The 27500-nt window shown below is 38.7% G+C and overlaps 2 protein-coding genes across 4 annotated transcripts in view; both read right to left on the bottom strand.

The window, feature by feature from the left end:
- LOC138043609 (ATP-dependent DNA/RNA helicase DHX36-like) overlaps positions 1-11312 on the bottom strand; it is a 23161-nt gene extending 11849 nt beyond the window's left edge. Inside the window, exons 1-16 of the mRNA XM_068889970.1 lie at positions 10809-11312; positions 9233-9822; positions 8660-8738; positions 8474-8545; positions 7811-7894; positions 7600-7699; positions 6961-7120; positions 6711-6858; positions 4395-4478; positions 3264-3347; positions 2415-2485; positions 1805-1934; positions 1459-1582; positions 1312-1373; positions 1137-1212; positions 959-1008 (exon numbers count right to left, since the gene is read on the bottom strand). Of these exons, the coding sequence (XP_068746071.1) occupies positions 959-1008; positions 1137-1212; positions 1312-1373; positions 1459-1582; positions 1805-1934; positions 2415-2485; positions 3264-3347; positions 4395-4478; positions 6711-6858; positions 6961-7120; positions 7600-7699; positions 7811-7894; positions 8474-8545; positions 8660-8738; positions 9233-9822; positions 10809-11297 (2403 nt within the window). The 5' untranslated portion in view covers positions 11298-11312. The remainder of the gene's footprint in view (positions 1-958; positions 1009-1136; positions 1213-1311; positions 1374-1458; positions 1583-1804; positions 1935-2414; positions 2486-3263; positions 3348-4394; positions 4479-6710; positions 6859-6960; positions 7121-7599; positions 7700-7810; positions 7895-8473; positions 8546-8659; positions 8739-9232; positions 9823-10808) is intronic.
- Positions 11313-12519: 1207 nt separating this feature from the next.
- Positions 12520-27500, bottom strand: part of LOC138043629 (proton-coupled zinc antiporter SLC30A2-like) — a 17157-nt gene continuing 2176 nt past the window's right edge. For all 3 annotated transcript variants that reach the window (XM_068889992.1, XM_068890001.1, XM_068890011.1), the window contains 6 exons: positions 26447-26593; positions 24316-24469; positions 17111-17363; positions 16526-16631; positions 15004-15138; positions 12520-14001 (listed from right to left, as the gene is read on the bottom strand). In XM_068889992.1, the coding sequence (XP_068746093.1) occupies positions 13853-14001; positions 15004-15138; positions 16526-16631; positions 17111-17363; positions 24316-24469; positions 26447-26593 (944 nt within the window). In that variant the 3' untranslated portion in view covers positions 12520-13852. The remainder of the gene's footprint in view (positions 14002-15003; positions 15139-16525; positions 16632-17110; positions 17364-24315; positions 24470-26446; positions 26594-27500) is intronic.

Raw genomic sequence — 27500 nt, forward strand, 5'->3', positions numbered from 1 at the left:
ATGCGGACAAAAAGAAGTTAAATCAGACTCTGAATCTGGAAGTAGATTCTTTTTTAACTTCGCTTACTCTGGATCGCGGTAACTGTAAAACGAATCAGGACCATGTAATCGTGCCCACTTGAATACCAAAAGTATCCTCGCGATTAAAGGGGCTAGGTCACGCTATTTTAACTAATTTTGTTTAATTTTGTTAATTATGAGCTCTAAACGTCAAATTAGCAGAGCAAGAGTCTTTCATTTGCAAAATCACGGCCACATAACAACTGAGAATGATTTTCCAGCTGTGTAAATGACATTTTGATATAGACTGATATAAATTTGAAAAAAGGTGGGCCGACGTTTTTCAAATTTACCCAAATTCAATCCATTTCAATCCTCTCCAGTTTTGTCCATCCATGTCCCTTCTTGGCTTCCCTGTGTTTTGTTAGAGTTCTTCTGTAGTTTTGAACAGTTATTTTGATATTTTAGTTAATTCTATGACCATTCGATCAGTGCTGAAATTGCCTAAAATTGCGTGACCTAGCCCCTTTAAGAGAAAATTCCCTTCGTCTCAGCTAATCAACATTCAGTGATTTTTCCCCGTATGTGATAAATCCATGGAAGATTAGATCTGACGGGCTTTGAAACAAGTGTTATCTTTACCATCACCTATCCCCTCAACCCCTTAAAAACTAGAGAAAACAAAACAAAGAGACAGACCTACAAAACAGATGAAGAGCAAAGAACTTAAAACGGCGCACCAATCGTATTAAAAATTAAATCCAAGGAACAAATACACCTGATTCCAAAACAGCCTTCATTTGACGTTTGTTTGTTTTTATTTCACTTAGCCATTGCTCTTTTGTTCAAGGAAAATATTGTTCTGAAGTTTGAGCTTTTGAAAACTGAAGGGAAAAAAAATGATGTGTTTAAACGATAACCATTTTACTTAAGATCTATTTATGTTTCTAAGACTAGCCTGATAATCCATTGCTCCGATTTCCTTCAATTCTGATATAGCGCTTTGTACTGCAAACAAAAACACGAGTAACTTCAACATAACATTTCAGTACTAAATAAGTATTGCTCGTACAGTATTGCTGCCGTGGAATCAAAGACAGCTTGTGCTTCCAGGACCCCATAACAACCCTTCTTACCGGAAAATGGTGATGGAGGATCGAGAGCCTGGGACAAAAAGTCTTTCACATTACAGGAATCATCTGAGCACTGAATCTGTAATTTGAAAATCAAAGAATGAAAGATCACAAATACTTCTGCTAGTATAAGGCACGTACACTTTTGCTCACCTCAGTGGCTCGAATTGGGTTTTACCTTTGTCTGCAGGACAATTTCTTCCAACGACGTCCTCTGCATTTCAGCCGTCTGGTATCGGGCTGTGAAATACATTTTTTTAAAGAAAAAAACTCAGCCACTAAATCGTCAACTAGAAGGAAAAAAATGTTTCTGATGAAAACCTACCCATGTTTTCAAACTGTTCCTTTGAGAAGAGGTTGAAACAGAAACCCGGCTTGCACCGCCCCGCTCTGCCTCGTCTCTGGATAACACTTGCCTGCGAAGTCCAGTGGGTAGTTAAACAGGATACCTAACAAAACAAGCAATTTGGTTACCCTGTGTAACACTACGAAGCATTCGTAACTAACTTGCTACAGCTTCAGCACTGAGAAATGTTATCATATTGTTTTGGGGCCTAGGCCACTGCTTGTGTTGTTCGTTCTTTTCCACAGGGAAGCGAACATCATACCCTGGACCTTGCAACAGCTCCTACGGGATTTTTAAACACACTAAAGTCACTTTTCTATTTTACCTTGTTGGCTGCATCATATATTTTCTCTTTTTCGTTTCCAGCATTTATGACATACACCACATCATCAATTGTGATTGAAGTCTCTGCTATATTGGTCGCCAACACGATCTTGCGGACTCCAACAGGGGGCCTGGTGCCAAAAACACAATGATCGTGTTAAGATTTTTTTTTTCTCTTTCTATTATTGCGTGTAAATCGTAGGCTCCCTGAAAAGGGTGTCGTTGTCCATTTTTTTTTTAAATATTCCTTTCCCCTCTGAACCGGCTCCCTTTGATAAGTAAAATCACCTGGTGTTAGACGGAGTAAAATCTACAAGTGCCACTCTGGGGATGGGCACGGGTTAATTCAGGGAGTGCACGTACATGTTGTTAAGGAGTATTCAATCTTTGATCAGTCTTTCGAAAAGCGCCAGATTTTTTCGGGTCCGAAAGCTTATGTATAAGAACTCCGTTCCCGTTCTTCTTGAAAAGCAAAATATCTGCTAAAAAGAGTGCCTTGAAACGTATTCCTTTTACGGATTTGCGTCTGGACTCTTCTACACCACAACGCTAAATCTAATCGGTTTTCTCGAGACTCGCTTGTAATGCACAGATACAACATGCTCACTCACCTTTCAAACACTTCTCTTTGATTAAACATAGGAAGCATAGAGTGAAGTGGCAGCACAAGATACTGAGATTTCTGTGAGGGAGATGATTGATAAAAATAATAACATAATCAAAACGAAAACTGCGCCTGGGGCGCCTTACTTTCGAGCGCGGGCGACCAAATTTCTGAGCGAGTTGCTCGAACGGGCGCTTAACTTATAAGAAGGTGATTCATCCTCACTTTTAATTATTTAATTCTGGACTTGGGCTGCTAACTTTTCATATTGGAAGCCCGAAGGGCTCCGGAAAAACTTTCTTAGGCAGCAGCCTTAGTGAAGTGTTCCACATGAGCCCATTCCACACAATGGTTGAGCCTGGAATGGACCCGCCACAGCGAGGTGTGACACTTAATGAAAAATAAATGATAAACAACTTTAGGGCCAAACCTGTCGTTCCCTGCGCCGTAAGGATATCTTCTGTAGTGTTAAGAAGTACTAATCTGTGCTCTTTACGCCTGAGCACTTGTTCGAGAATGGTAAGTTATTAATGAACATCGCGGGTGACATGTATACATGCAGCATTTCCACCTCACCAGTCTAATGCAATGTTATGCATTGTCACAAAGTGTCCCAACTGACTGTGGCAAATCCATGCCAGTCAAAACCTTTACACAAGGCAAGCTCTTGCCCCCTGATGGGTTCAAATGACATCACGTATTTGCGATTCTAAAAATCTCTTTTGAAGATTCACTAATGCCGACCTTATATAACCCCTTCTGTCTGTCTGTCTCTCTGTATATCTACTTTCACTTGATCTGCTTTGAACAACTCCGGTCAGAAGGCGAAGACTGACAAAATGTCCTTTTGACTCACCTGTGCATTGCTTATCTTTGATGACAACATGTCATGAACAACACTGATTTCATCCCAACCAGCCAAAAAGCACAAAACAGCTCCCTATCGATCAACAAAATAACGTTATTGTACACTTTGCAACACTAATCAACTGCGCATTGTAACTTTTTTATGACCACACTGTAGCCGCGCTAAGAAAGAACCCAGCTAATACTAAATTAGAGAGCCCTAATACCCGGGGGGGGTACTGCCATATATGGGCTATATAGGTATGTGCCGCTGTGAAGGGTATGGTTTTCAAGCAGTTTACTCTAGCATAGGGTATATAAATCAGAGCGTTTGGGTCTAGAATAGGGTATCATTTTTCACGAAACTGACCAGTCGCTTGAAGATTTTATCAAGACTAAGGAAACCAGAAATTCCCTCTCAAAAATATTAAAAAGTCGAGTCGGCAAAGTTTAAATTTGCGCAACTCAGCCTCAACAGTGTCGATAAATGGCTATCATGAGAAACTTCTGGATATTATTAACTCTCAAGTATCGGTATTTAGACGGAAATCGGTGGGAGTTTACTCTAGTATAGGGTAGCAAAATTCAGCTGAACTAGCTCTGGTATAGGCTAAGGGTTCCAGGGTCCCAGCGGCACATCCCCACCCAGAAATTCCTAAAGTACCCCCCCCGGGCCCTAATACTGGCCTTTGGCTCAGCACATAAACCACTAGAAGGCTCAAAAGTAGCTCGCTTTGCACCCAGGCTAGCCAAAGGGGATCCAACCTGATAGTCTGATAGATGTAGTCCAACGGTCTGATAAGTTAGTAACACTGCTTCGTTATCCCCAAGAAAACCATGCGCATTGCTGGGAGAGGGAGTAATTGCAGAATACCCTGCTATTTTGAAGCTGCCCCTCTGAAGAGGTTGGATACGCGGATACGTAGTTTCGCTCGAGCATCGTGCTTCAAGAACGAGAAATACATTAATCTCCTTCACTATTTTTGTTTGATGTTTCAAAAAGGAGAAACACTGGGAACCAGGAAAACGACTGCGTACACGTGTCCACTCTCAATGTAGGCTTTCTAACCTTGTATCCAACCTTTTCAGGGGTAAGGCTTTGTGGTGGCGGGGTGTTCTGCAGTTAAGCTGAGTAATTTACCTCTTGGTAGTTTCTGCATACATACAGAATAGTTTCACAGACAAGTTCAGTGTCAGCCTCTGGAGTCACTGTATCACTTTGCACCTGTAAGCAATTCACTAATTTTATATGGCTATTGAACGCTTATGGTCCATATGCCACAAACATGCAACTATGCAAGTTGCAAACAGTAAAATCAAAAGAGAACAACATTTTTAATCAGGTATAATCAACACCCCAGCTCCAGAACATTCCAACAACTGAAAATGACAAGGGAAAATGATCACAGTTTAGCATGGCAGTTCTGAAACAGAGTTTAGGACATTGAATTGAAGAATTCCAGTGAGTAAGACAATTCTCTATAAACTATGTTTATGACAATTCCTACAACGTGCATTTTTTTCAAATTAATATAACACTCTGCAAAACAAATACTTGCAAGAAGAGCCTACAAGCCCTGGAAAGCAAGTTGGTGCAATAGGTCTACCCTTCTAATGTTTTCCAGATTCTGGAGTGCATCATCTTCATGCTTTTACCCACAAGGAATGTATATCTTTGACAACAAAACTAAATAGTTTTGTACCACTATGTCTAACGTCAATACCTTTTTTTATGAAAGCCTGTAAATTCCCACCATCACAAGATTTGTCAGAAAACCTGGGCTGGGGTGTTGAAATAAAACACTGTTAAATGACTCAATAAACAAACAGGTGCTCACTTCAGCTATTGAGTTAGTGAAAAAAGGCACTTTTCTGGTTGGATAGAGCTACAGAAGGAGGAAAAACCTCCTATATGTCCTTTCCCTGACTGTTTTCAAAACAAAATAGTGCAGCATGCTGCAGCTGTAGATTTTTTTTATTTTATTTTTTATTTATTTATTTATTTATTTGCAACACAACAATACAACAATGTACATAAAGAATAAAATCAACTAATAACAAACAGCATACTGTACAAGTCGCACGAACTAAAGTACATATTTATATAAATATATTATATATATAACATAACAACGATTAAGATGGGAGGGGGGGGGGGAAGTTAGTATCAAACAGAAGAGCAGTTTCAAGTTTCCATTGCCATTCAATTTTCCTCTGTAGTTCTACAAAGTTGGGCGTCTTAGAAAGTGTTTTACAAGTGTATGCTGCAGCTGTAGATAACATCCAACACTCAACAGTGGCACCTTTGAGATGAGCAATATTCTCTCGAGTTAAGTAGATACAATGTGAGAAAGTGTCCAGATCTTTGTGAGTATGAGAAACAACTAGGCGAAAATTGATAAAAGCCCAGTAGGTGTTAATCCTGGGGTCAATCTATCAAAAGCCATGATAATAGAGAGGTTAAGCATGACGTTTATGCCAAACAGGAAACGTCGAAGTGGAATTAGGGTTTTGTCAAAAATGTAAGAACCCTGCTTGATATTAGCTCATTTCTGTCCTGTTAGCTTCAGATATCAAGCAACTTCTCAATGGAACAAGACAAGTTAAAATGAGAGAATTTTCACGCTTTTATGATAAGCAGGAGCCTGCCGTTTCCCGTTTGTCATTGGCTGTAAACGTCATGCTTAATCTCCCTAATATTAATTAACCCTTTGACATCCAAACCGGCCTAAACCGGCCAGACTTAGTATTTTACTCTGTCTAACGCCAGACAATTTTACTCGTCAATGGGGAACCCCTAGGAGTCAATGGGTTAACCTCAAATAGCATTAACCAGGCTTTGAATAACTAAGCTTTTTATGTTGGATGAAAAAAAAAATACTACTGAGTGGTAGGATTTATCCCCCGTTTGTCACGATTAAAGCAAACTTAATAATTTCTGCTCCGTTGTCATCCATCAAATCCATAGAAGATGAATGGACCCATAACTAATTTATTGTAAAATAATTGGCCAGAGACAAACAAACAAGTTGTAAATAAGCAAGGGAGTCAAGTTAACGTAAATCAAATGCATTTACAAAAGAACTTACGTGTAGCCTCCCACGCAGATGCTCTTAGGGCTTCATCACGCATTCCTGACCCCACAACGTCTGCCAAAACGAAAAATCACTTCTGTTCGTGGAATACGGACCATCAGAGGTCGCTTTCCAGTTTTGGGTACACTCATGTTTTGTATGGCATTGTTTTGCAGCATGTGATTGGTTATGCACAACACAATGATTAGTGAATGCTGATTTGTTTCTTTAAATAATAGGCAAACAGCGTTGAACGGAAGTGGCTTTTCATTTCAGCAGACATTCATGAGGGAGGAACGTGTGACAAAGCCCTAAGAATGACTGCGTGGGAGGCTAAAAAGTACTCAGTCACCAGTAATTTTATGATGATTAAGGGGTAAAACCTTTGCAAAATGGTGGCTGGACTTGAATTTCTTGTACTGTGGTGGGCTAGAAAATGCTGTTGGTATTCCACCCAACATTTGATGAACATCAGGCAAAAAATACTCTGTTACAGAATGTGTGAAACCAGGAATTGTCAAACTGGGACAGCTAAGTAGAAAAACAAAGAAGCATGATACTGTTAGATGCCACAAGACTGTTGACAGTTTTCATTATCTGTGGCACTGACAAATAAAAACATACAATACATACCCATAAAAGTACTGTGAAAATCTATCTGAATTCACAGTTGCACTCATCACAACCACCTTCAGTTCTTGACTCTTTTGGAGCAACATCTTTAAGAGGATCAACAGGAAATCTGTATTGATGTCTCGCTCATGTACTTCATCAACAATGACATGACTGACACCTGCGAATCACACAGAGATCATGTTTTAACTGCTACAGTTGTATTAGAGGCAGCTATCAGAGCAATGTACTGGCTAAACACTTTTTGCACAATTATAACTCAATGACAACTGTCCATGCTACAATGTAGGAATTACCGGTAGTCATACAATAAAACTGGATACAAAGATAGTGATAATGATGATGATGATGATGGAGAGGAGGGAAGTGATGACTTTATCAGAGTTTTTAAAAAAAGGCAACGTGCGATTTTATAAAGCCCTGTATGTGTCCCTATTATAAAGTTAAGGAACCTATTTTAACCTCATTTGTATCTTTTCATCTCGTTTGATTATGGCAGTCAAATTTTGTCCAATAATCACACTGCCTTTGGATTTTTTTGCAACAGTTCATCAAAGAAGCTAGCCGGTAGTTTCTATCTTAAATGTATTTTGCTAAGGCTGTTTTCATACTCAGGGGGGAAGGGGGGGGGGTAGTTACCTTGTAAAAGGGCATTATTCTGCATCCGTCTCAATATAATTCCTGTAGTGCAAAATAAGATTCGACCCCTCTGAGTTGGGGGTACGCCTTCTAGCCTCACCTATAAAATTAAAAAGCACAATAAAAGTGTATATTGACACAGCAGTTTTCAGCAAGCCCAGAGAAAATACTGGCTAAGCTCTATGCACCACATCAATAATAAACAATGTACCTGATAACCAATACTCTTTCCCAGGACTTCTCCTCTTTCCCAGGCCACTCTTTCCGCAATTGACATTGCTACTATACGCCTTGGCTGAAAACATTTGTACAGATATTAATTTCATTAATGTATTAATTAAATGTACATACAACACCAATAAATGGTGTGAATTAGTTTTGCATTTAGCAGACAAACCACTTGGGTGAGCAGGAGGATTGATCAACACAATTTAGACTAAAGGATGGTCAATATTTGTACCTATAGTTGCACTTCATTGGCCTTTTTAAGTACATAGATAACACCTCAGATGGATAATGTAGCTTCAAAACTCAGTCAGACATTTTAGACAAAAACTCTTACAGAAAACTTCCACTCCCAACAAAACATAACTTTAAACAAGAAGAAATCTGAAAATAAGTTAAGAAATACCGGTATGTACCGGTAAATTTCACTTTCTTTCCGGATAGAAACAAAAATTCAAAGAAATTTGACTACACATATTGTTTCCTCTGGTTTAAAGTTCTTTTGTGGGAGTAAAGTTTTCCCTCTACAACACCTTAAACCTTTTGAACCACAACATCTCTTCTAGCTGATGAAATTAACTGGTAGCACACTAAAAGCAACATCCTCATTGTTGCAAAACCCAAAAGAAAGAGGATCTTATTACCCTACCTGTGTCACTACAATGTTGCAGCTTGATCCTCTGCCATTCTTTACAGCATTATCTAGAATGAACTGAGGGATCTAAAACAAATGTAAGGGTTTTTTTCTCATAAAAACAGATATTTTCAAAAGGAGGCTCTCAGTAATAGAGGTCAAAGCAGACAAAAAACTCTCACTGTTTTCTATTGTTTTTACCTGTGTGGTTTTGCCGCAGCCTGTTTCTCCAGATAATACAACAACTTTGTTTTCCTCAATTAAATCAACGATCCTTTTCCTAAAAAATGTCTGCCATTAACCATTAAGTCTATAGAATTGTCAAGTATATTGCACAAAAAAAAAATGAAGTTTAAGGTATATTCTAATCTACATGTAAGTTTAGAGTTAGGGGATTTCTCTAGGAAAATCTGTGACTCTCTACAGTGTAGCAATGAAGTTTAGGGTATATTCTAATCTAAGTTTAGAGTTGGGGGATTTATCTTGGATCAACTCAGACCACAGAGAATCTGTAAATCTGTGGCCAAAACGTGGGCCAATGTATGTGTATGTATGTATATTATGACTTTTTCCAATACCCAGACACACCTTTTACAAAGGGGATACAATTCCTTTTTTTAGAAAATGTGTAGAAAGGGCTTTTACCAAAAGAGAACTACCTGTAGTTGTCTATATTGAACTTGCATTTGCAGAGAGAGAGACACAGAGACAGACAGAGAAATTTGGAAATTCTTTTTGTTTTCTTTGATATTACCATGTGCAGTTTTTGCCTACCTGTGATCTAAGACAGGCAATTTGTTTGGGGGTTCATTGAACCATGACATTCTCCTCTCCAACATACGCTGTCTTTGGTTAAATTCTCGCAACAACTGTTCATTAAGTTTAGCACTTTCTTCTGCTTTCAATTCGTTCCAAGGTAGGCCACTAAATATGTCTTTCACAACACAGGTGACAGGAGAATAATTATTATCTATAGTTGCTAAACTTTGGCCATTTTCAGAGCTTGCCATCTCTATTGTATGTGGCATATCCCAGCTGGAAAAATCTGCATCTTGAGGATTGGAATCTTTCCAGAATTTTGCATCTACGTTTATCTGTGAAGCAGACATGTTACTGGAGGTACCGGAAGAAGATTCACCCAATGCTCTACCTTCTGAAGCACTTACTACTCTAGGGCATGGTCGATGAACTGGCTGAAGATGGTTCCTGTACAGTTGCTGACTAAGAACACTATTCTTGATCAGAAAAGACTCCACCTTGGAGAGTTGCTCCTCATTAATATAAATCCACTTGGGTTCATCCATGCTCTGGACAGCTTCTTTTTTTATAACTGCTGCTGAACTGATGTTTGCTGCTCCCATTCTCTATGGAATATGGAAAAATTATACTGTAAGCTCACATGAAGCATAAGGGGTTCCATCACAGGCATTATTTTGGCTCATATATGCTTAGAACATAAAGGTACATACTTAATTGGAGGCAAGCTTAAGAGCTAGCCAGTACAAGATAGGGATTACAGAAGAGGTAGGAATATACTTTGATGTCTGTACCACTTCTATCATATTAGTCCAAACAAATGCTGAATAATGCATGACAAGTGATCAGATGAGGCACTTTATCAAAATAATATAATAACTCAGGACAGGAAGGGATCATTATTACAGAATACCCATCCATTCAGATGTGTTATTTATTATCCTGACCACCACAGTCTTAAGTCCCAAATTAGAGGTCTCACTGATAAATGATTAGAAGAAATTCTAAATAGGAGGAGGTAAGATTTCCCTCATTTTCCAGACCATTTACTGTAATGGTCTGCACTGTGACCTGCAGTCACAATGTTGATGAAGAAGAACGAGGAACCAATAAATTTAGTGCCACTGCTGTCCAGAGTCCCAAAATGGATGAAAAAAAAAATACTGGTAGTATCATTATTACGGCTAGGAGTATAATGGACTTCCACTTAAGTCCGCAGTCTCAAAACAGAAGAACAAGAGTTAAGAGGAGTTGAATGGACTGCCACCACAGTTCACAGTCCCAGAGTAGATGTTGCTTTAAAGTAAACTATGTTAATAAGAATTTGGTTTTATCAATGGAGTTGATAATGTAAATTGGGCCACCATACAGAGATTCTAAAAGTTGACGTTTCCAGTGTTAGCCCTTCGTCAGATAAAACCAAATTTTTGTATACTACTTCCCCACCACAGTTTCTTTAGAAACTACCCCTTCATTCATATGTTATAAGAACTGCAGTAGCAGCTACTTCATGTCGAATTAATGTATGTGGACGGGAACTGCATAATCCAGCCACAGGTTAAACCAAAAATCTGTTACTTTTTTGTTGTCTTACTTCCAACTCAACACAAGCAAGCGCTGCTGCATTTTTCTCCGCTTCTTTTCTTGTAGGACCTTCGGCATAAAACGACATCTCCCTTGGCCATGGAATCCTGACGGTGGCTTGCCAAAACTGACCCATTTCTTGGCAATTAAATGTCAATGAATGCCCTTTCATGGCACCTTGAAGGACATTGTGTAGCTTTTCCTTGGCGGTCGGAAATCTCTGCGAAGCCTCAAAACCAACACAAATATGAGCAGGTTTTTTGATAGCCGACTTTCCGATTTGACGTACAAAACTTTGAGGTTTTTCCGGAGGATAAGAATTTTGGAGGGCACCTCCACCAATTACAAAATCAGACGCAAAAGGCATGCGAGGTCTGGCCTCGAAACTAGGAGGAGTCGCTCGCATCAAGGGAGGAGGAGACTTTGCTTGAAATGGTGGAATAAACCTAGGTTGGAAATTCCTCCCAGGCCGCCGATTGAATCCTCTTGAGTGCGCCATCTTTGTTTTTGGCTACAAGCGCATGACTTTGGGTAGGTACTTCATATATGATACTTATTATGTACCGTACTTCTTTTTTTTTTCATATATGATGATTATTATGTACCGTACTTCTTTTGGCAGTTTAATGTACCCAGTTGTCTTTCTACTCTGTTAGACGGATGCAAAGTCACCTTGATACTCTGTTACCCTGCAACCTTATCAGACTGTTACCTGTTACCCCGGTATCTCGTTACCTCGTTACCCTGTACCCCTGCTACCCTATTACCCCGTTGCCTGTTACCCTGTTACTTTGTTACCGTGTTACCATGTCACCTCGTTACCCCGTTACCTTGTTACCTATTGTTACTGTTGTTATCTTACCCCGTTACTCTTTTACTGTTACTGGTGACTTTGATACAAGGGTGCTGACCAAAGGGATCGAGGCCTTAGGACGCAAACAGCAGTTATACTGAGGTTCGATTGTACGCTATTCTTTAGCCAATGTACGCTGCGAATTATTGACATTTGTGACAGCCTGTACGCATGAATAAATATTTGATTGATCTGCATTAAGTGGGTTTTGACTGTTTTTCAACTGGCGCGCGGAAGAAAATTTAGTGGTGAACAATAAAGACAATAGAGTGTTTATGTCTCGGAACTATCGGTCTGATAGTTGCCCCTTGGAAATTTGATGTTCTTAAAACTAGCATATTAGCCCTCGAAGCTTCGCTTCTCGGGCAAATATTTGTTTTAAGAACATCAAATTTCCGCAGGGCAACTATCAGCCAATAGTTCCTCGACAGAAACTCTCTACTGTTTAAATAGACCACTTTCGATATATTAAAATTCAGCTTGGCAGTGAGGCCTAGAGGACACACAACAAAGGAAACTGAATGAACATGTTTATTCATTTCTTTTGTTTGTGTCCTCTAAGCCTCACTATCAAGCTGAATTTTAATATATCGAAAGTGGTCTATTGGCCAGAAAAGTGTGACCGTCACTTGTCTCCTTCATCTGAAAGTTTTTCTGCTTGTAACTTTACAAGATGAGGGGTGGCCCAGAGGGGTAGTCCATGGACCAGGTCCACAGGGGTGATCCATGTTTTGTATACATCCCTTTCCACAACCCAAAAGCACCAACTAAGGAAGACAGACAGTTTCTTAGAGTCTTAAGACAAGTGATGACTAAACGAAGACCCTTACGACCAGAACAACCTGTCAAAAACCTGGATGAAAAAAACAGATTAAAAATGATTCTTTATTCAGGTGATTAACAAGGTGTATGTTAGAAAGTCAATAAATATGTCATTTTGTAACTTGATTAAAAATGTACATCCGTGTAGATCAGTTAAACTTGGACATCAAAAACTATTAACATATATTCACACCAGTAAGGACAGTTCATCAAATTAGTGCCCACACTTAATTGTGGAATTAAAAAAAAAAAAAATGGGAAAGCCTATTAGAAATGAGAGCCCTCTGCTCATGGTACAACACCTACAAAAGTGCTTATGCAGATAACTCATTTCATTTTTTTCCTAACAAAACATTGTTAATATCGATTTAATGTAGAAACTCACTGATGCAGTAACCGAACAGACATCCACAATTCAGCGATAATAAACAAGAGCTCTAACATGCCAAATGAATGCTTGTCAGCTGACTGTACACTTTTCACTGACCAATATATTACCAACAAAAGAAAGCTTATATCTCTATTTGAAGGTTGCAGATACCATGTTCTCATGCCATTTTGATACTGGCATCAAAAAAACTGAAAATGTAGACAAAATTTAATACAGACTGACTTTTGACTCTTTGTACACCTGTACTTTGTCAGTCAACTCAAACTACTACGGTGGTTTCCTTGCAGTCTGCTGACAGCTGATTAGGGGAGAACTACTGACAATTTGCTCTTGCATAAGAGAATCGAAAGTGGAGAATTCATACATTAATGATGTCCTAGAGTTCAACATTTTAAAGGCACAAGTAGAATCTCCGAAAAACAAATGAATATAAGAACAATTCTACACATAGAAACATCCAAAATTAAAAGTTTAAAGGGTATAAATCAAAGTATAATTTAAATCTCTCCTTCAATATGTATAACGAAAACTAATTGAAATATAACAAAATAATTTTCATTTGAGCCGAATGAAACAAAATCTTGGAAATAATAATGTCAAACATAATAATACGAAACAATAAAAATAACTTTTGCTTCAGGGAAGAGGAAATGTTTGCATGCTTATTGTCAGCTTTGTGCTATTTATATCAGTACATGGATACAGAGTTGAAACCAAGAATAAAGAAATGGCAAAGGGGTGGGGAGGGAGGGGTGCAGGAAAAAACCATATGCATGCTAGGAAAGTCTGTGAAATCAAAAAACACACCCTTGATGAACTTTCCAGAAGTATTCATTTCTGTTCCCTTATTCGTTTTGGTATTTCACAACCACCCCCTTGCCACCTCTTTACAAGTACTTTCCCCTCAAACACCAACATTATGCATGACATCATCTGCTCGCCCTAAAATATGCCTGCACTGCAGGTTAGATTTTCTCGATATTTGGTTTCAGTCTCGTAAATCTTGACAGTCAACACAGCTCCTCATAACAGATTCTTGGTACCGCTCCACCTGAATTGTGCTGTGAAAAATGCGAAACTCATTCTTTAGTTTCTGGTTTGCAATGTTGAGGACTTTTTGTGAGTCACGCCCAGGTTCTGTAAAAGAGGAAAAGAACAGACAATAAAACTGGTGAACACAGCAACTATAATCCTTTAGTTATTATCAGTGCATTGTCTCAAAACACATCACACTGGTACTGATTTGTCCTGGTATTTACAGATGCCAGGAGTTCAGTGTATGATATCTCAACATTGTCTGATGGGGGGTTGGGAGTCATGCGTGTATATCATTATAACTATTTTACTTGTTTAATTATCCTTATCTGCACTTCTAGTCAATACCAATTTCCACAACAGCAGTTCTTGTTTTTTTCTTATGTACCCTAAATGACTTTGAAGAGGATTGAAATTAAATTGACAAGGAATAATAATGCCTGAGTTAAACCTTTGACTCCCATTAGCCAGCCTGAACCAGTCATACTTTGAATTTTTCTCAGTCTAACACCAGACGATTTTACTCGTCAATGGGGAACCCCTGGGAGTCAATGGTTAAACAGATGCCAAAAAGTATTAAATGAGATTAATAGATTTTGGTCAGATACATTGCATGTCACTTACCAGAATTATGGCAAAAACAAAAGTTACTTAATATTTTCCCAAAAGTCAACATTTTTGTAGAATTTAATGTATTCATTTCTAAGACATCCTTAGCACGTTTTTTTAAAAAAAATTTTTCAGACCAAAAAGCTCCAAGCTTAGTTATCTCTGTGTAGCAATCTGTTGCCATAGTAACCACTGCAAAAAAAAGCCACAAGTCTCCCCAGAGTTCTGTTTGTTCAAGTGGCACAAAAGTCCAAACCATGAACGCTTTCACCTCAAAAAGTACTATTTGTAGGTTAAACACTGCCAATGCCAAATGATTTTACCTGTCCAGGACATCATTCTTAGGGCCAAAAGGGTTAATAGTCAACAACTTTAAGCTGATTTAGAGAAGGTTATTTCTACCATGTCTGATCCAATTCAAATGCCATACCAAAACTAACTGAAAAAAAAAACATACATTGTACAGCAACCTTCCAAAAATACAAATGTGCATACCTATTGCCAAATGCACAGCCAAAGCTGCTTTACTCAAAGTTAGTGACCAAATATGTAAACTGTGAGCTGCAACAACACCTTCAATGCTTTCCAGTGCCAGCTTTACATTGTTATACTTGATATCCTTTGGTGTTCCTGGAAAATAACATCAAGATTTACTTCTTTAATAATTAGGCTTGCAGTCCCAATCTGTTCACACATAATGCAAGTCATAAAATAAAGAAAAGGTCCTATTTTCCTCATGCCATTGCCTTAATGTTATTATAATCCCATTGAGAAATAATGGTTGTGATGTACTGTCGTTCACATAAAAGGCATAGAACTTTGAGTGCTTGGTTCACACTTAACACGTACATACGTATTGCTATGTTTGACAAACCCATTAGACCTGCATTGTATAGCAAGTCTGAACCAGGTTTAGCAAAATCAGAGTGGTATATTTACAGATTTTTAACCCATTGACTCCTGGGAGTGAGACTTAACAGATTTTACTCTGTCTAACGTCCGACGATTTTACTCATTAACTGGGGGCATCCTTTAAAAATAATTATTTTACCAATAGTATATTAAAGTTAGAATATAAACTTGTCTTTTTGCAAATGCAATCAAACCATTAATGTCACTATTCCACTATTTAAACTAAGAGTAGATTGTAACGCAACTAGGTAGTGTAACGACAACAAATGAGCAAACAACAATATGGCGTAATTGAGGGGGACACAGCCCTGTGGCAGGTTTTACGCGACTTCATGATAGGTGCACAAACTAAAAGCCTCACTTATTCCCCCACTAATGTGGGAATAGAAGAAGACTATTAGCAGAGCCTTTATTATCTCCCCAGCACAGCAGAGGCTGGATCAGACCAGATAAAGGCAAGGATATAAGATGGCAAGACACAAGCAATACCAAAGCTTGGGGGAAGTCGCTACGCAGACTTAACCTAACCAAACCACAAGGAGTGACCCCAGTTTATTGGCAAATAACAAACAAAAGCCCGTCTCCCAGGGAGGGAGGGTGGGAAAATTTAAAGCAAAATTGTTACAAACTGTGTATTCTCGTGCAAGCTGCCAGGATTATGCCCTGTGACAGTGTATTGAGATTTATATAGCAAGACAGTGTCTCAAAGTTCGACCAATAAGTACAGCTGTACTATGAGCTAAAGAGACGCCATGTGGCAAGCTTGTCAGCCATGAATGGGGCTAACAAATATATGGGCCAATCTAGGAAAAGCTAAGATATAACACTAGATTACACAGCAAGATATAAGCTAGAATACAGACATGAATAGCGTTTGTACTAACTTCTAGAAGAAGGGAACATTCATTCATGAATGTAGCATTCAATACTGTTCTATTATTTATCTTACTGGATTGCATGACGAACGAAAGCGGTCTTGCCCTCTAGGGGTGTCATGTTCCATTAACTGCGTTTTACCAGCCGGTAAAAGCATTATAATAAATTAAATTTTCATAATTCACTGCAAGATACAAAACAAAACATACACCACTGTACTGTCATTTACCTTCCATGAGAACATGGATTGTCTCTCGAAGAATGTTCAGTGTTGTTATGAGGACCAGAAACGAGAAGATGAATGTGCAGACTGGATCTGCAAGTTTCCAATCCGGCTATAAGGAAAATTAAAAAACAATGGTCAAATGGCCATTGTACACTAAAATTCTTCATAATAATCCCATCAACTCATTTACATCTAAAAAGCCCTAGTAAACCCCCCATTGACGAGTAACATTGTCTGAGCTTAGAGTAAAATCTATTAATAGGTAAGTGTCACTTTCAGGGGTCCATGGGTTAAGGAAGGTCCTCACTAGTTAAGAATAAAGTACTGTCTATTCAATAGTAATTTGGACACAAGGCACACATTAAGTTGACAGCCTCTTTCAAAACTTCATTTCCCAAGTCAGATGAAATGTGGACATCAAATCTGATCTGTAAGGTATAATTTAAAGTCTTTACTGCAAAAAGAGTACTTCCAGTCATAATTCATCTAGTACTTACAAAATAAAAAAAAAATCAAAAAGGACCCAAAAATACATTCTCCAAAATAGACACAAATGTAAAAAATGATAATTATTACTACAACACTTACCTTAAATTTAATAACGTAGGCAGCAATCAGAACACCAACACTCTGAACAATGTCACCCAAAACATGAATAAAGGCTGCTCGCACATTAATATTCTGTTTTTCTGAACCATTCCGCAAGCTCCTACTTCTAGATACCCTATTTGATGACAAAGCACTGTCCTTTCTATGACCGTGGTGACTGTGACTTTTTCCTCCTCCAGATCCGTGGCTGTGATGATGTCCCATACCTGTTTGATGAAGAATTATGCCTAACCTGGAAACAAAGCAGAACAGATATAGTTTGCAAAATAATAATCTCCAGAGACACAGGTGCAATGTACAAAATTAATGTCGATGGCTGAATAAAAGAGCTAATGAGTGATGTAATGTTTCTATCCACCAACATGGGGCCTATGACATAATGCGAAAAACAACTGTATGCCAACTGTATGCTATCGTCATTCCCACAGGCACAAATTACCTCTGAAACATTAAAATAAAAAATAAATATACCTTGAAACTTCCATACTCACATTTGAAAATTTGAGGTACGTGATATTGTAGAGCCCACAGACTAATGGGGCACAGTGTGAACCTTATTATTACTATAATTGTTGTTTTTGCTATTATTATTATGCAGTATGTTGTACGTAAGTATGCTTACAGATATAAGTAGGACAAGGCACTATTGTGTAACAATCCCTACTGTTAAACCTATTTACAAACCAATTGGTAACAACTAACGAACCAACATTTGAGAAAGGAACAAGAGTTTATATTCCTTCATAACTCATCGAAACCTTGAAAGACCTTGCTATGTTTAGGGTGTACGATAAAACTGCCTTATGCATATTAAACAAAACCTGGTTCCCTCTATCCAAACCTAAAAACTTCCTAACTTTCTCCGCCGTCTCTATAGAGTAGCCTCCTAGTACATCAACTATCACATTAAGCTGTGTGATAGTGTGGCCGGGGAACTGTTGGCGCATCTGCCATCTCAACGGCGCATACTTGTCAGTTTTCTCCTGTTCCTTCTGTTCTCTGTTGGAAACCCAAGGGCAGCTCATCTCAATAAGGATCACCTTCTTCTCCTTTCTGTCCACAATTCTTGCATCAATTCTGTTAGCCCTGACTTCCATATTTTCAGTGAATACTGGCACATCCTAGTACGCGCACGCTCGGTCATTCTTGTACTCGGGTTTAGGTGAGACTGGAGAGTACCAAGGGGGATACTCTGGATAAGATCTAAGTCTTTCAGGAACTCGAAGAAAAGGATTTTCAAGGCTGCATTGTGTCTCTGCATGTACTTAGTCTGTGCTAAGGCACCACAACCGCTAATCACGTGGGCCATAGATTCAGGCCCTTTTCCACACATAAGACACATGGTATCCGAGGTGGTCAGCGTCTTCGTCTTGCTCTGGTGGTACAGCTTAGTGGGGAGTAATTGCTGGTATAACTCATAGATTCCAGCAACAGTATGCACAGATGCAGACTTCCACTTACTAAGCCAAGCAGTCAATAACTTTGTTATCATCCCATCTTTCTCCTAACAGCTTTCCTTTCCACCTCTGCTCTCTTACTTCCCTCATGCTTCTCTCTTCTTCTCTCACTCGTAATGTTCTCCCTATTCCTTTCACATGTGATTCCTGACCTGAGTCAGTTTGGAACGCTTTGGGATCTGGGTATGCAAGGTCCAGGGTAATGTCCATTTCCAAAGCAAATTTCTTGGCATCCTTTATGAGTGATCTTCTTCCTGCTCATTCACACTTCTCCTCAAACTCGCGCACTAAACTCATCGCTCGATCTTCGTTTGCGTACAGCTTCATTGTGGTCTTGACTTTGGTCTGCTTATACAGACTCTCAAATGACTTCAGTCCCCGGCCTCCACACTTCCTTGGTAGGTATAGCAACTCAGTTGAACCGAGTGGATGGTAGCCTCCATTCTCTTTGATGATCTTGCCAGCTTCGCGATCAAGTTGTTGTAGATCTGCGAGCGGCCATGTTAGTGTCCACATAGGGTAGGTAACAACTGGTAGTGCGTATTGATTAGATGCTAAGACTTTATTGACAGTCTCTGCAAGCAAACCTTTGAAGCTCCCCACAGGACAGAGCTGTCCTCTTGCTTGGAATTTTCTAAAACTCCCAAAAACTTATAGGTCTCTCCCTTCTTCAGATTTTCTATGAGCTACCTTTCTCCGATGGCAGTGGCTCCCAAACTGCTGTCCAATGAACCTCTCCTTACATGAGCTATAGAACACTTCTTCTCGTTCCACTCCAAACCGACATCTCCCATGGCTTCTTTAACTGTCTTCATTACTCTCTCAAGTTGATCCTTCGACGCTGCATATATCTTCATATCATCTATGTATAGCAAGTGTGTAATCTTGCCACTCAGGGGTCTTGACAGCTTGTATCCTTCCGATGCTTTCAACTTCCAAGATATCGGGTTAAGGCATAAAGTGAACAACCTCGGACATAGGGCGTCGCCCTGCGGAAGGCCTTTGCTGAACCTTATGACGTCAGAGGTTTCATACCCTTCCTTTGTTCTGGCCGTGATCTTTGTATTCCAGCTTTTACACAGTCTCGCCACTGTTCTCCACATCCATAAGGGGAATTTGTGCATCGTCATCATTTCTTGCAACCAAGAATGGCTTACAGAATCGAACGCCTTTCGCACGTCGATCCAAGCCATGCTTAGGTTCCTCCTTCCATTTCGACTATCTCGACAAACCATTCTGTCAATCATTAAGTTGTCCATTGTCCCACTGCACTTGGTCCTGGCTCCCCTTTGCTCTTCTTCTAACAGGTTGTATGTCTCCAGATGTTCGTCCATTGGTGACAGTAAGCAGGTGGTAAACCACTTATACTGCATGTTCAATCAGGTTATAGGCCTCTGGTTCTGACTGGAGAACTCGCCCGGCTTGGGGATCAGATTGGTTTTCCCTCCTGTGAACCAGCTGGGATATCCTACTTCGCCCGTAACAATGGTCTTGAAGCTAGCCGCAGTCCCTTCATGTAAAGTGACAGCCCTTTTCCACCAGTAGTTTGCAATTCTATCGCGGCCCAGGGCACTCCAGTTGATTGCGTCTGCACACTTCATCTGGTTAAGTTGGAAACTGTCTTACCGAGGGACTGCGACTAGCTTTTCAAACGCTCTTCTCACTTCCACTAACCACCCAGGTTTAGTATTCGCAGTGGAGCCACTCGTCTCCCAAAGATGTTTCCGATGTTTCCAGTAACTACAGGCGTCTTGAATACTTTCAAAAACCCTTTCGTCATCCTTACTCCTTTGCTGAGTTGTTTTATAATTGGGCTTGTTGTTTTCGGCATCTTGCTCCACCATTCTGCTAAATTGTGCAAAGACACCACCAGGGTCAGCATGGAAACGGGTGTTCAAATCTCTTGCCTCCTCCTGTTTTTTCTTTCGCATAAACGCTCTTTTCCGCTTTACGGAGGTCTGACTTTTTTCTCTCGATGTACATGTATGTGATAATGCTCGCTGCTGACAACTTTATTATTATTATTATTATTATTATTATTATGGGCCGTAAAACGTAAGGATGCCTCCTTAAATGAGATATTGACAAGGCCCAATCGCATAGCTTGTCATTACCATAGCCTAAAATAATTAGTAAAATAAAAAAATTCTCAAATAATATAAGAAACCCAAAAAAGTTGTGGGCAAAAGTTTGACCAGTTCATAGGTCCTGCGCAGTGAGAACTTTGAAACTGCGTGCAATGTTAAGGGTACTTGAGATGACTGCCTTTTGCATATCCAGTAAGATCTTATCTGCCCTGCTTATTATTATTATTATTATTATTATTATTATTATTATTATTATTGCAGTTAAAACGTCTGTATGCTATATACAGTTATTAAAGTAGTATCCCAAGGCACAGCCAGCAGGGTAACCCGTGGACTATAAAGTGAATAGACGAAATGCATAAATGGTGGCCAAAAATGTATGCTTTTGTTTATGCGCTAATTAGACAGACTAGCCTTGCTCTCAAGAAACTGCATAGTTGAATTTGCGCAGTATAAATAAATATTATTATTATTATTTTGTATTTTGTCCATGCAAACAAGGCTAGTAAGTCTAATTAGCACATAAACAAAAGAATATATTTTTGGCCATTATACTTAATATGCATTCGGTCTATAAAAGCTAAACTAATTACAAAGAAGAGACCTAGTAAAACTTGAAGAAAATGACTCTCTCAAGTAAAAAGGACCTATTGGCGACTGAGACATCTCGAGTGCTCACGTTGCGACTTTAACTGTGCGAGCAATATTTAGTCTAAGAGTTCCTGAGAGGCACACCTTTTGCATCTTTTTGAGCACATCTTTAGCTCTGTTGCCCACCAGCTTCTGTAGAGTAGCATCTAAGTCCTTGGACCATCCCCCCAAAACGTCTATGATGATATTGTACTGGGCGATATCATATCCTGGGTGCCTCTGCTTCATCTCCCATCTGAGTGGCGCGTAATTCATGGTCTTCTCTGACATGTTCTTGTCACGGTTGCTCACCCAGGGGCAGCTCATCTCCAGCGCTATTACTTACTTGTGTTGGTTGTTGACAATCCTGGTGTCTACTCTATTCGCCTTCAGTTCTTGAAACTCCCCATAGACTGAGAAATCTCAGTACGCCTGTACCTCTGCTGTTTCATAGATAGGCTGTGGTTTGATGGGTGAATACCAAGGAGGCACAGTGTCTATCAGGCCAAGATCAAATAGGATCTCGAAGAATAGGACCTTTAAGACTGCGTCACGTATTGCCACATACTTTGTTTGTGCAAGCGCAGGGCAAGCCAAAAAGATGTGAGCCATGCTCTCTGACGCTGAGAGCATGGCCTATTATTATTATTATTATTATTATTATTATTATTATTATTATTACTATTCACCACAGTGTTATATATTAATTTAGTACATACCACACAAGAAAAAAAAACTTGCCAATTGAAATGATTACAGGAAGCCATTTTTTCCTCTCCTCTGCTGCTTAGGGTTGAATTGTACATGTACATTGTATTATGCCAATTACCTCCAAGTTAACCAATAAGGTTAGCAGATATAACTGACCCATACACAGCATCCTTGTAAAGCATGTTTAATTAGTTTAGTTAGTAAAGTTAGTAATTTTCTTCATTTTTGTGATAGTGCACTTTATAAGTGCACTATCACACACAATGTCACCGGGTTGTGAGATATGTCCAGGTTTGACCCTAATTAGATGCAGGTGGATTTCAATAAGCATCACAAAGTGTCCCCTTGCTCTTCTAGCCAACTTCAACATCACTTGTGTCTCAGAATACAGACAATTTATGTCACAAAGTGTCCCCTAAATGCTGCTCTTTAAGTGAAGATTAACTGCTGCATTTACCCAAAGCTAAAAATAACGCTAACCTTTACCCTTACCTTATTGTTGAAAATAGGTAGCAAATGCTTAGACTTAAAGGGACACTTTGTGTTGAATGTCAAAATTGGGCGTGCATCTAATTACGGTCAAACCTGGACATAAGTGCGGGTTGTAAGAGTGACAGAGTAAGTGTAAGAGTAAGTCCGTGGTGGAAAATAGGTTGAGAGTGTGTGCATAAATCACAAAAAAATAAACAGGTATTTTGGAAGTGTGCTTAAATTTCAACAAATGAGCCCCAAAATCGGCAAGAATTTGTGACGCTGATGAATAATAAGTACTAGCTTCTATTTCAAAAATGACGTAATTACCTGGTGATAAATAACCTCGTCAAGGAGAGTGAATTTTTGGCTTTGCAGAAACAACATTGATTTGGTTAACCTCAAGAGTTATACGATTGTGATCTTTGTGTTGAATTAGCACATTTCTTATTGAACTTAATAACACTTGAAAGAAAAACAACAACCTATAAACAAAAACAAAAACCAGGTGTCTTGCCGTCATTTGGTCACAGATGTATCGTGTGTCTTAAGATCCAGAGATCCTGGGTTCAAGACTGCGTTCTGACCACTCACTGAATTTGTTTCAGGTAATCCCTGGTTCAACTTCCTGGTGCACTTGTAAAATAGCCAACTGGTTTGCTCATTATCATTATCATTATCATAATTATTTGTATCAGTTATGTATGGTTACGAACTGTGATCAAAGATTAAAGATTATTATAACACACAAGATAACTTAAAATTGATCACAGGCGACCGCTGAAATCAATGTCACTTTCAATTTTGCAATATTTATTTACTTTGCATCAATATTAATTAATTTTGTTTTGGATAAAGCAGGCTAACAAAATCTGTACCTTGCTTAGTTTGCATTTTTGAGTGTTAAGATATAATTTTTGGTCGTATGTTTCTGACAGCAAGTCGTATACTTTGAGGTCTCCCATCCAGATAATAACCCCGCTGGTCCACAGGGCTTAAACTTGCTGTCAAAAAGAAGTTTAAACTTCATGTCAGCCTAGAAGCCAATGTTTCTCAGTTCCCTTTGGTTTTTTCCAATCTTTCTAGGTTCAGTATTTTAATAGTAACTACAGCTGTACATGTCTTCTCAGGGGGATAATCTACCTTGGTACCATTATTATTGTTATTGACAATACCAAAACAATATCACGTACTATTCATCATCATAATCATCATCATCATCTTGTCCTTTTCCCTCTGAGGGAAATAGGGCCTTATCATGTACTATTAGAGCTACATATTACGCAAAGACAAGGTGAATCTCCTGGAAACAAAATGCAGCTCAGTTGACAGTTATGGGGAAAAAACACTGTGTCACGTTACTGCACCACCCGCACACGTACGCAATGCGTGCCTATTTTTTATTGCTTATTATAAGATTTTATACCTGAATAGTAATACAGTGCGTAAATAAAGATCTACCTACCTACCTCATTCTAGGGATGAACTACATGTTAAGTACTATTCAATAATAAATTATTACTGTGTGGTACAGGAAAATAAAAATAACTTGATATTATTATTATCAACTCTCAGTGCAGGGAAATTTTTACCAGGTGTTTGATGAAAAGTAAGTGATAACAAGACCAATATATGTTGTAGTTCAATTTTTCCCCTGGTTTAATTTGTGAACCAGTCAATTTTTTTCTCAAGTCAGTTTAATGTTTTTCATAACATCACCCATTTCAACATAGTTGGACATCTTTCTGTAATTAAGTAGAACTCTTTATGGCATATATATAAAATACAAGATTTATAAAGATTTTTGAACTACAACATATGCACTTACAAGATATTCACTGCCAATCCAACACCAGCTGTTATGAGCATAATATCTGCATCTATTTCAAACTCTTGAGTTATCACTCTCTGCACAGCAAGGTAAACTAGGACACCAGTTAACACCCAGATGATCAGGACCGACACAAGAGCACCCAGGACCTCTAAAAAAAGGAATTTAAAAAACACTTAGACCAACATGCAATAATTATACTGAACTTAATATGATTTACTTTCTCTGCTTTGAACAGATAATGACACGGAAAAGAGCTTAAAAATTGCAAAATCAGAACATTTCATTCTTTGTTCTCTAGCCACCTGTAGACCTCCCTCAACCTTTCCAAAGGGTTGTCCAAATCTGTTAAAGCTGAATAATAAGATTATGGGAGTTTGTTGAAATGTAAGAAACTGCCCTGTCGACCATCACAAGATCCCTACTGTTTCTCCAGTTGTGCGCAACATAAAACAGACAAGATCAATCATCAATCAATTCAAACACTACATATTTGATACTGGTTGCATAATTGTCAGACCACTACACATCAATGATCATTTTATTTGAAAAGCCACAAGGATCTGGTACCACTGCAAAAACTAAGTGGTATATGGATAATCTAAACGACATCAAGAAAGTAAACGTCAAACTTTCACACATGAACCTTGAGCTCAGTCTAAATTATTATTTTGACAACCAAACAACTTTCAAAAGTTGTTATTAGTCCATAGTATTATACCTTCATCACACAACATTATTTGAAGAAACCTTTCACAGAATCTTTATCAAGTGATAGCATTAGATGTCCTGTCACAATCTCCAATGAGAATCATGTGACACAATGTCACGAAAGATTACTAAGACGGCACGCCCAACGTCTGAAATCAATGTCAGGTGCTCATTATTGTTTTATTTTCAAACATGTCATCTGCTCTTGCAAGACCTTATGAAGATGAAATACCCAGGATATGCCCTGTGAAGGGGTTCTAAAGTAACTGAGATCTATGCTGTGTCAGTGGGGAGTAAAAAATTAACAAAACAATTAATTTTAGTTGGTAAATTTAACCACCACGAGAAACGATCTGTGAGCTGACAAGTCAAGTGTCAGCCCCTTGTCAGAGTGAATTGAGCAATAATATTGTGGTTTGTTAGAGGTTTATGTCGGAGATGGAAGAGCTTTGCCGCATGAATACAGGAATTAATCAAAGGGGGCATAGCTTTTAAGAGAACCTATTGTAGATTTTGTTAATTGAATGAAGAGCTTTTATTGATTTATCCCCATTATGCACGTAAAACAGTCTGTGATTTTGACATGTCATTTCATTATTGAGACTTTGTCTATGTTTTGAATGAAAGGACATATGGTTGATTTTTTTCTGGTATTTACTGACAGGAATTTTTTCATTTGACACAGTTTTTCCATAGATTTTTGCATTACAACGAGAATGTGAACCAGACATTGGAAGCTTAGTAACTCGATTGGACGCAAAAATGGAAAACTGGACACCAGAAGCAGCGCAATGTTTTAAATTAACAGTTTACACAAAGCGATAAGCTGCATGAAACATTGCCCAGTGTAACAGGGTCTTTATAATTCTGTTCATCAGTTGTTGACACAAGATTATTTGTTCGACAAATTTGCTATCAAAGGGCGAACCAGCGAAGAAACAGTGGGCCATCTACCACCCGAATACCTGAGAATAGTGTGGTATTTTCTTGCTCGTGGAGGATCGACTACTGTTGAAGTTACAGGCCATCATCGAAGTGTCACCTCATGGAAATTGGCGTTGAAATTCATGACACCTTTTTCAAATGTTTCCGCAGATATGCCGCACCCCCGATTTCCAGCAACGATTTTTAGAAAAAAGGTGTGGCTTATCTGCAGGTTTTTATGGTATGTTATCTTTAAAAATACATGAATGATGGAAAGGTGTAATGGGCCAGAGGAAGGATATGATACAAATACAAATTGCGTTGACAAAGGGAGACAGACAACAGACTCTGATATTTCAGTAACTGTTGTCCTTTGCCAACGCACCTTGTATTGTATGCTATCTTTCTTGTGCTGAGTATCAGGTCCAATCCCTTCATAAGGCAATCTTCAAGCACAACAATACAGTTTTTTCAACTCATCTGAAAAAATTACCTGCCCTGTAATAACCAAATGTTCTCTTCTTGTCAGGTAACCACTGTGCTACCCAGATAGCAAAGAGACTGATAAGAAATGCAGCAAAATCAGACAACATGTGAGCAGCATCAGTCATGATGGCCAGACTGCCGGCAAGCAAGCCACCTAATCAATAAGAAATTAAAAAAACAGCAAGTGTCCATGTTGGCATATTCAACCTGTGTCACGCTTGTCAAAAAACACTGGGGCCATTCCATTATTTTTAGTATTGTTTCATACCTAAACCATGGGATGAAGTTTCCAGAAAAGATTGTTAAAATCATTTTCAACGAATTAACACTATAATTTGATCACAAAATACAAATAACAAACGTTACTGAATATTACTTATAATCATTATACATTTCTGGGGTGATATATTTTCCAGATTGCATTTCATGAACTGCTCCAATCGAGACGTTCCATGCTTAGTTTTTGTGTTAGCATCATATTATTTGAAATGTGGGCTATTGAAAAAAGATATAAGTGATCCTAATGCACTTATCTGCACCACTTATTAAGTAATAACTGTCTCTAAGAGACAATTATTAGCCACTCAGTTGGGAGGAGATCAAACGTATATATTTCAAGTGCAGTTTATTGAAGTGATCCTCACATTTATCTGGACAATTTAGGTTTTCACTTAAAAGGTCTCGGTAAAGGAAAACCATAAATTAAACATCTTATCGTGCACAATCAATTCAATAACTATTTGAGACAACACCACGGTAATGGACCCGCATTAGCCTCGATTGCAAGCTAGTTCCAGTCCAACTTCACAAATCATCAAAGCGTGTTTGATAGCTGAAGTAACTAAATCAAATTAAACCAAACTTAAGCTTATCATGACTGAGCCCCACTTTACCATTTTTCTTCCTTGCGAGGGGCATGCTGTCTTGACAAAGCTGCTTATATTTGTTAGGAAGTTAAAACCAATATTTATGACCGCTTTAAGGAGATTCTGCGGAATACAATTCACGCAACTTCGACTTTTATTAAATCGTAGGGTGGGGTTCGATTAACCGTATTCCAG

The sequence above is a fragment of the Montipora capricornis genome, chromosome 1 (genome assembly GCF_036669925.1).
Source record: "Montipora capricornis isolate CH-2021 chromosome 1, ASM3666992v2, whole genome shotgun sequence".
In the NCBI taxonomy this organism is placed as follows: Eukaryota; Metazoa; Cnidaria; class Anthozoa; order Scleractinia; family Acroporidae; genus Montipora; species Montipora capricornis.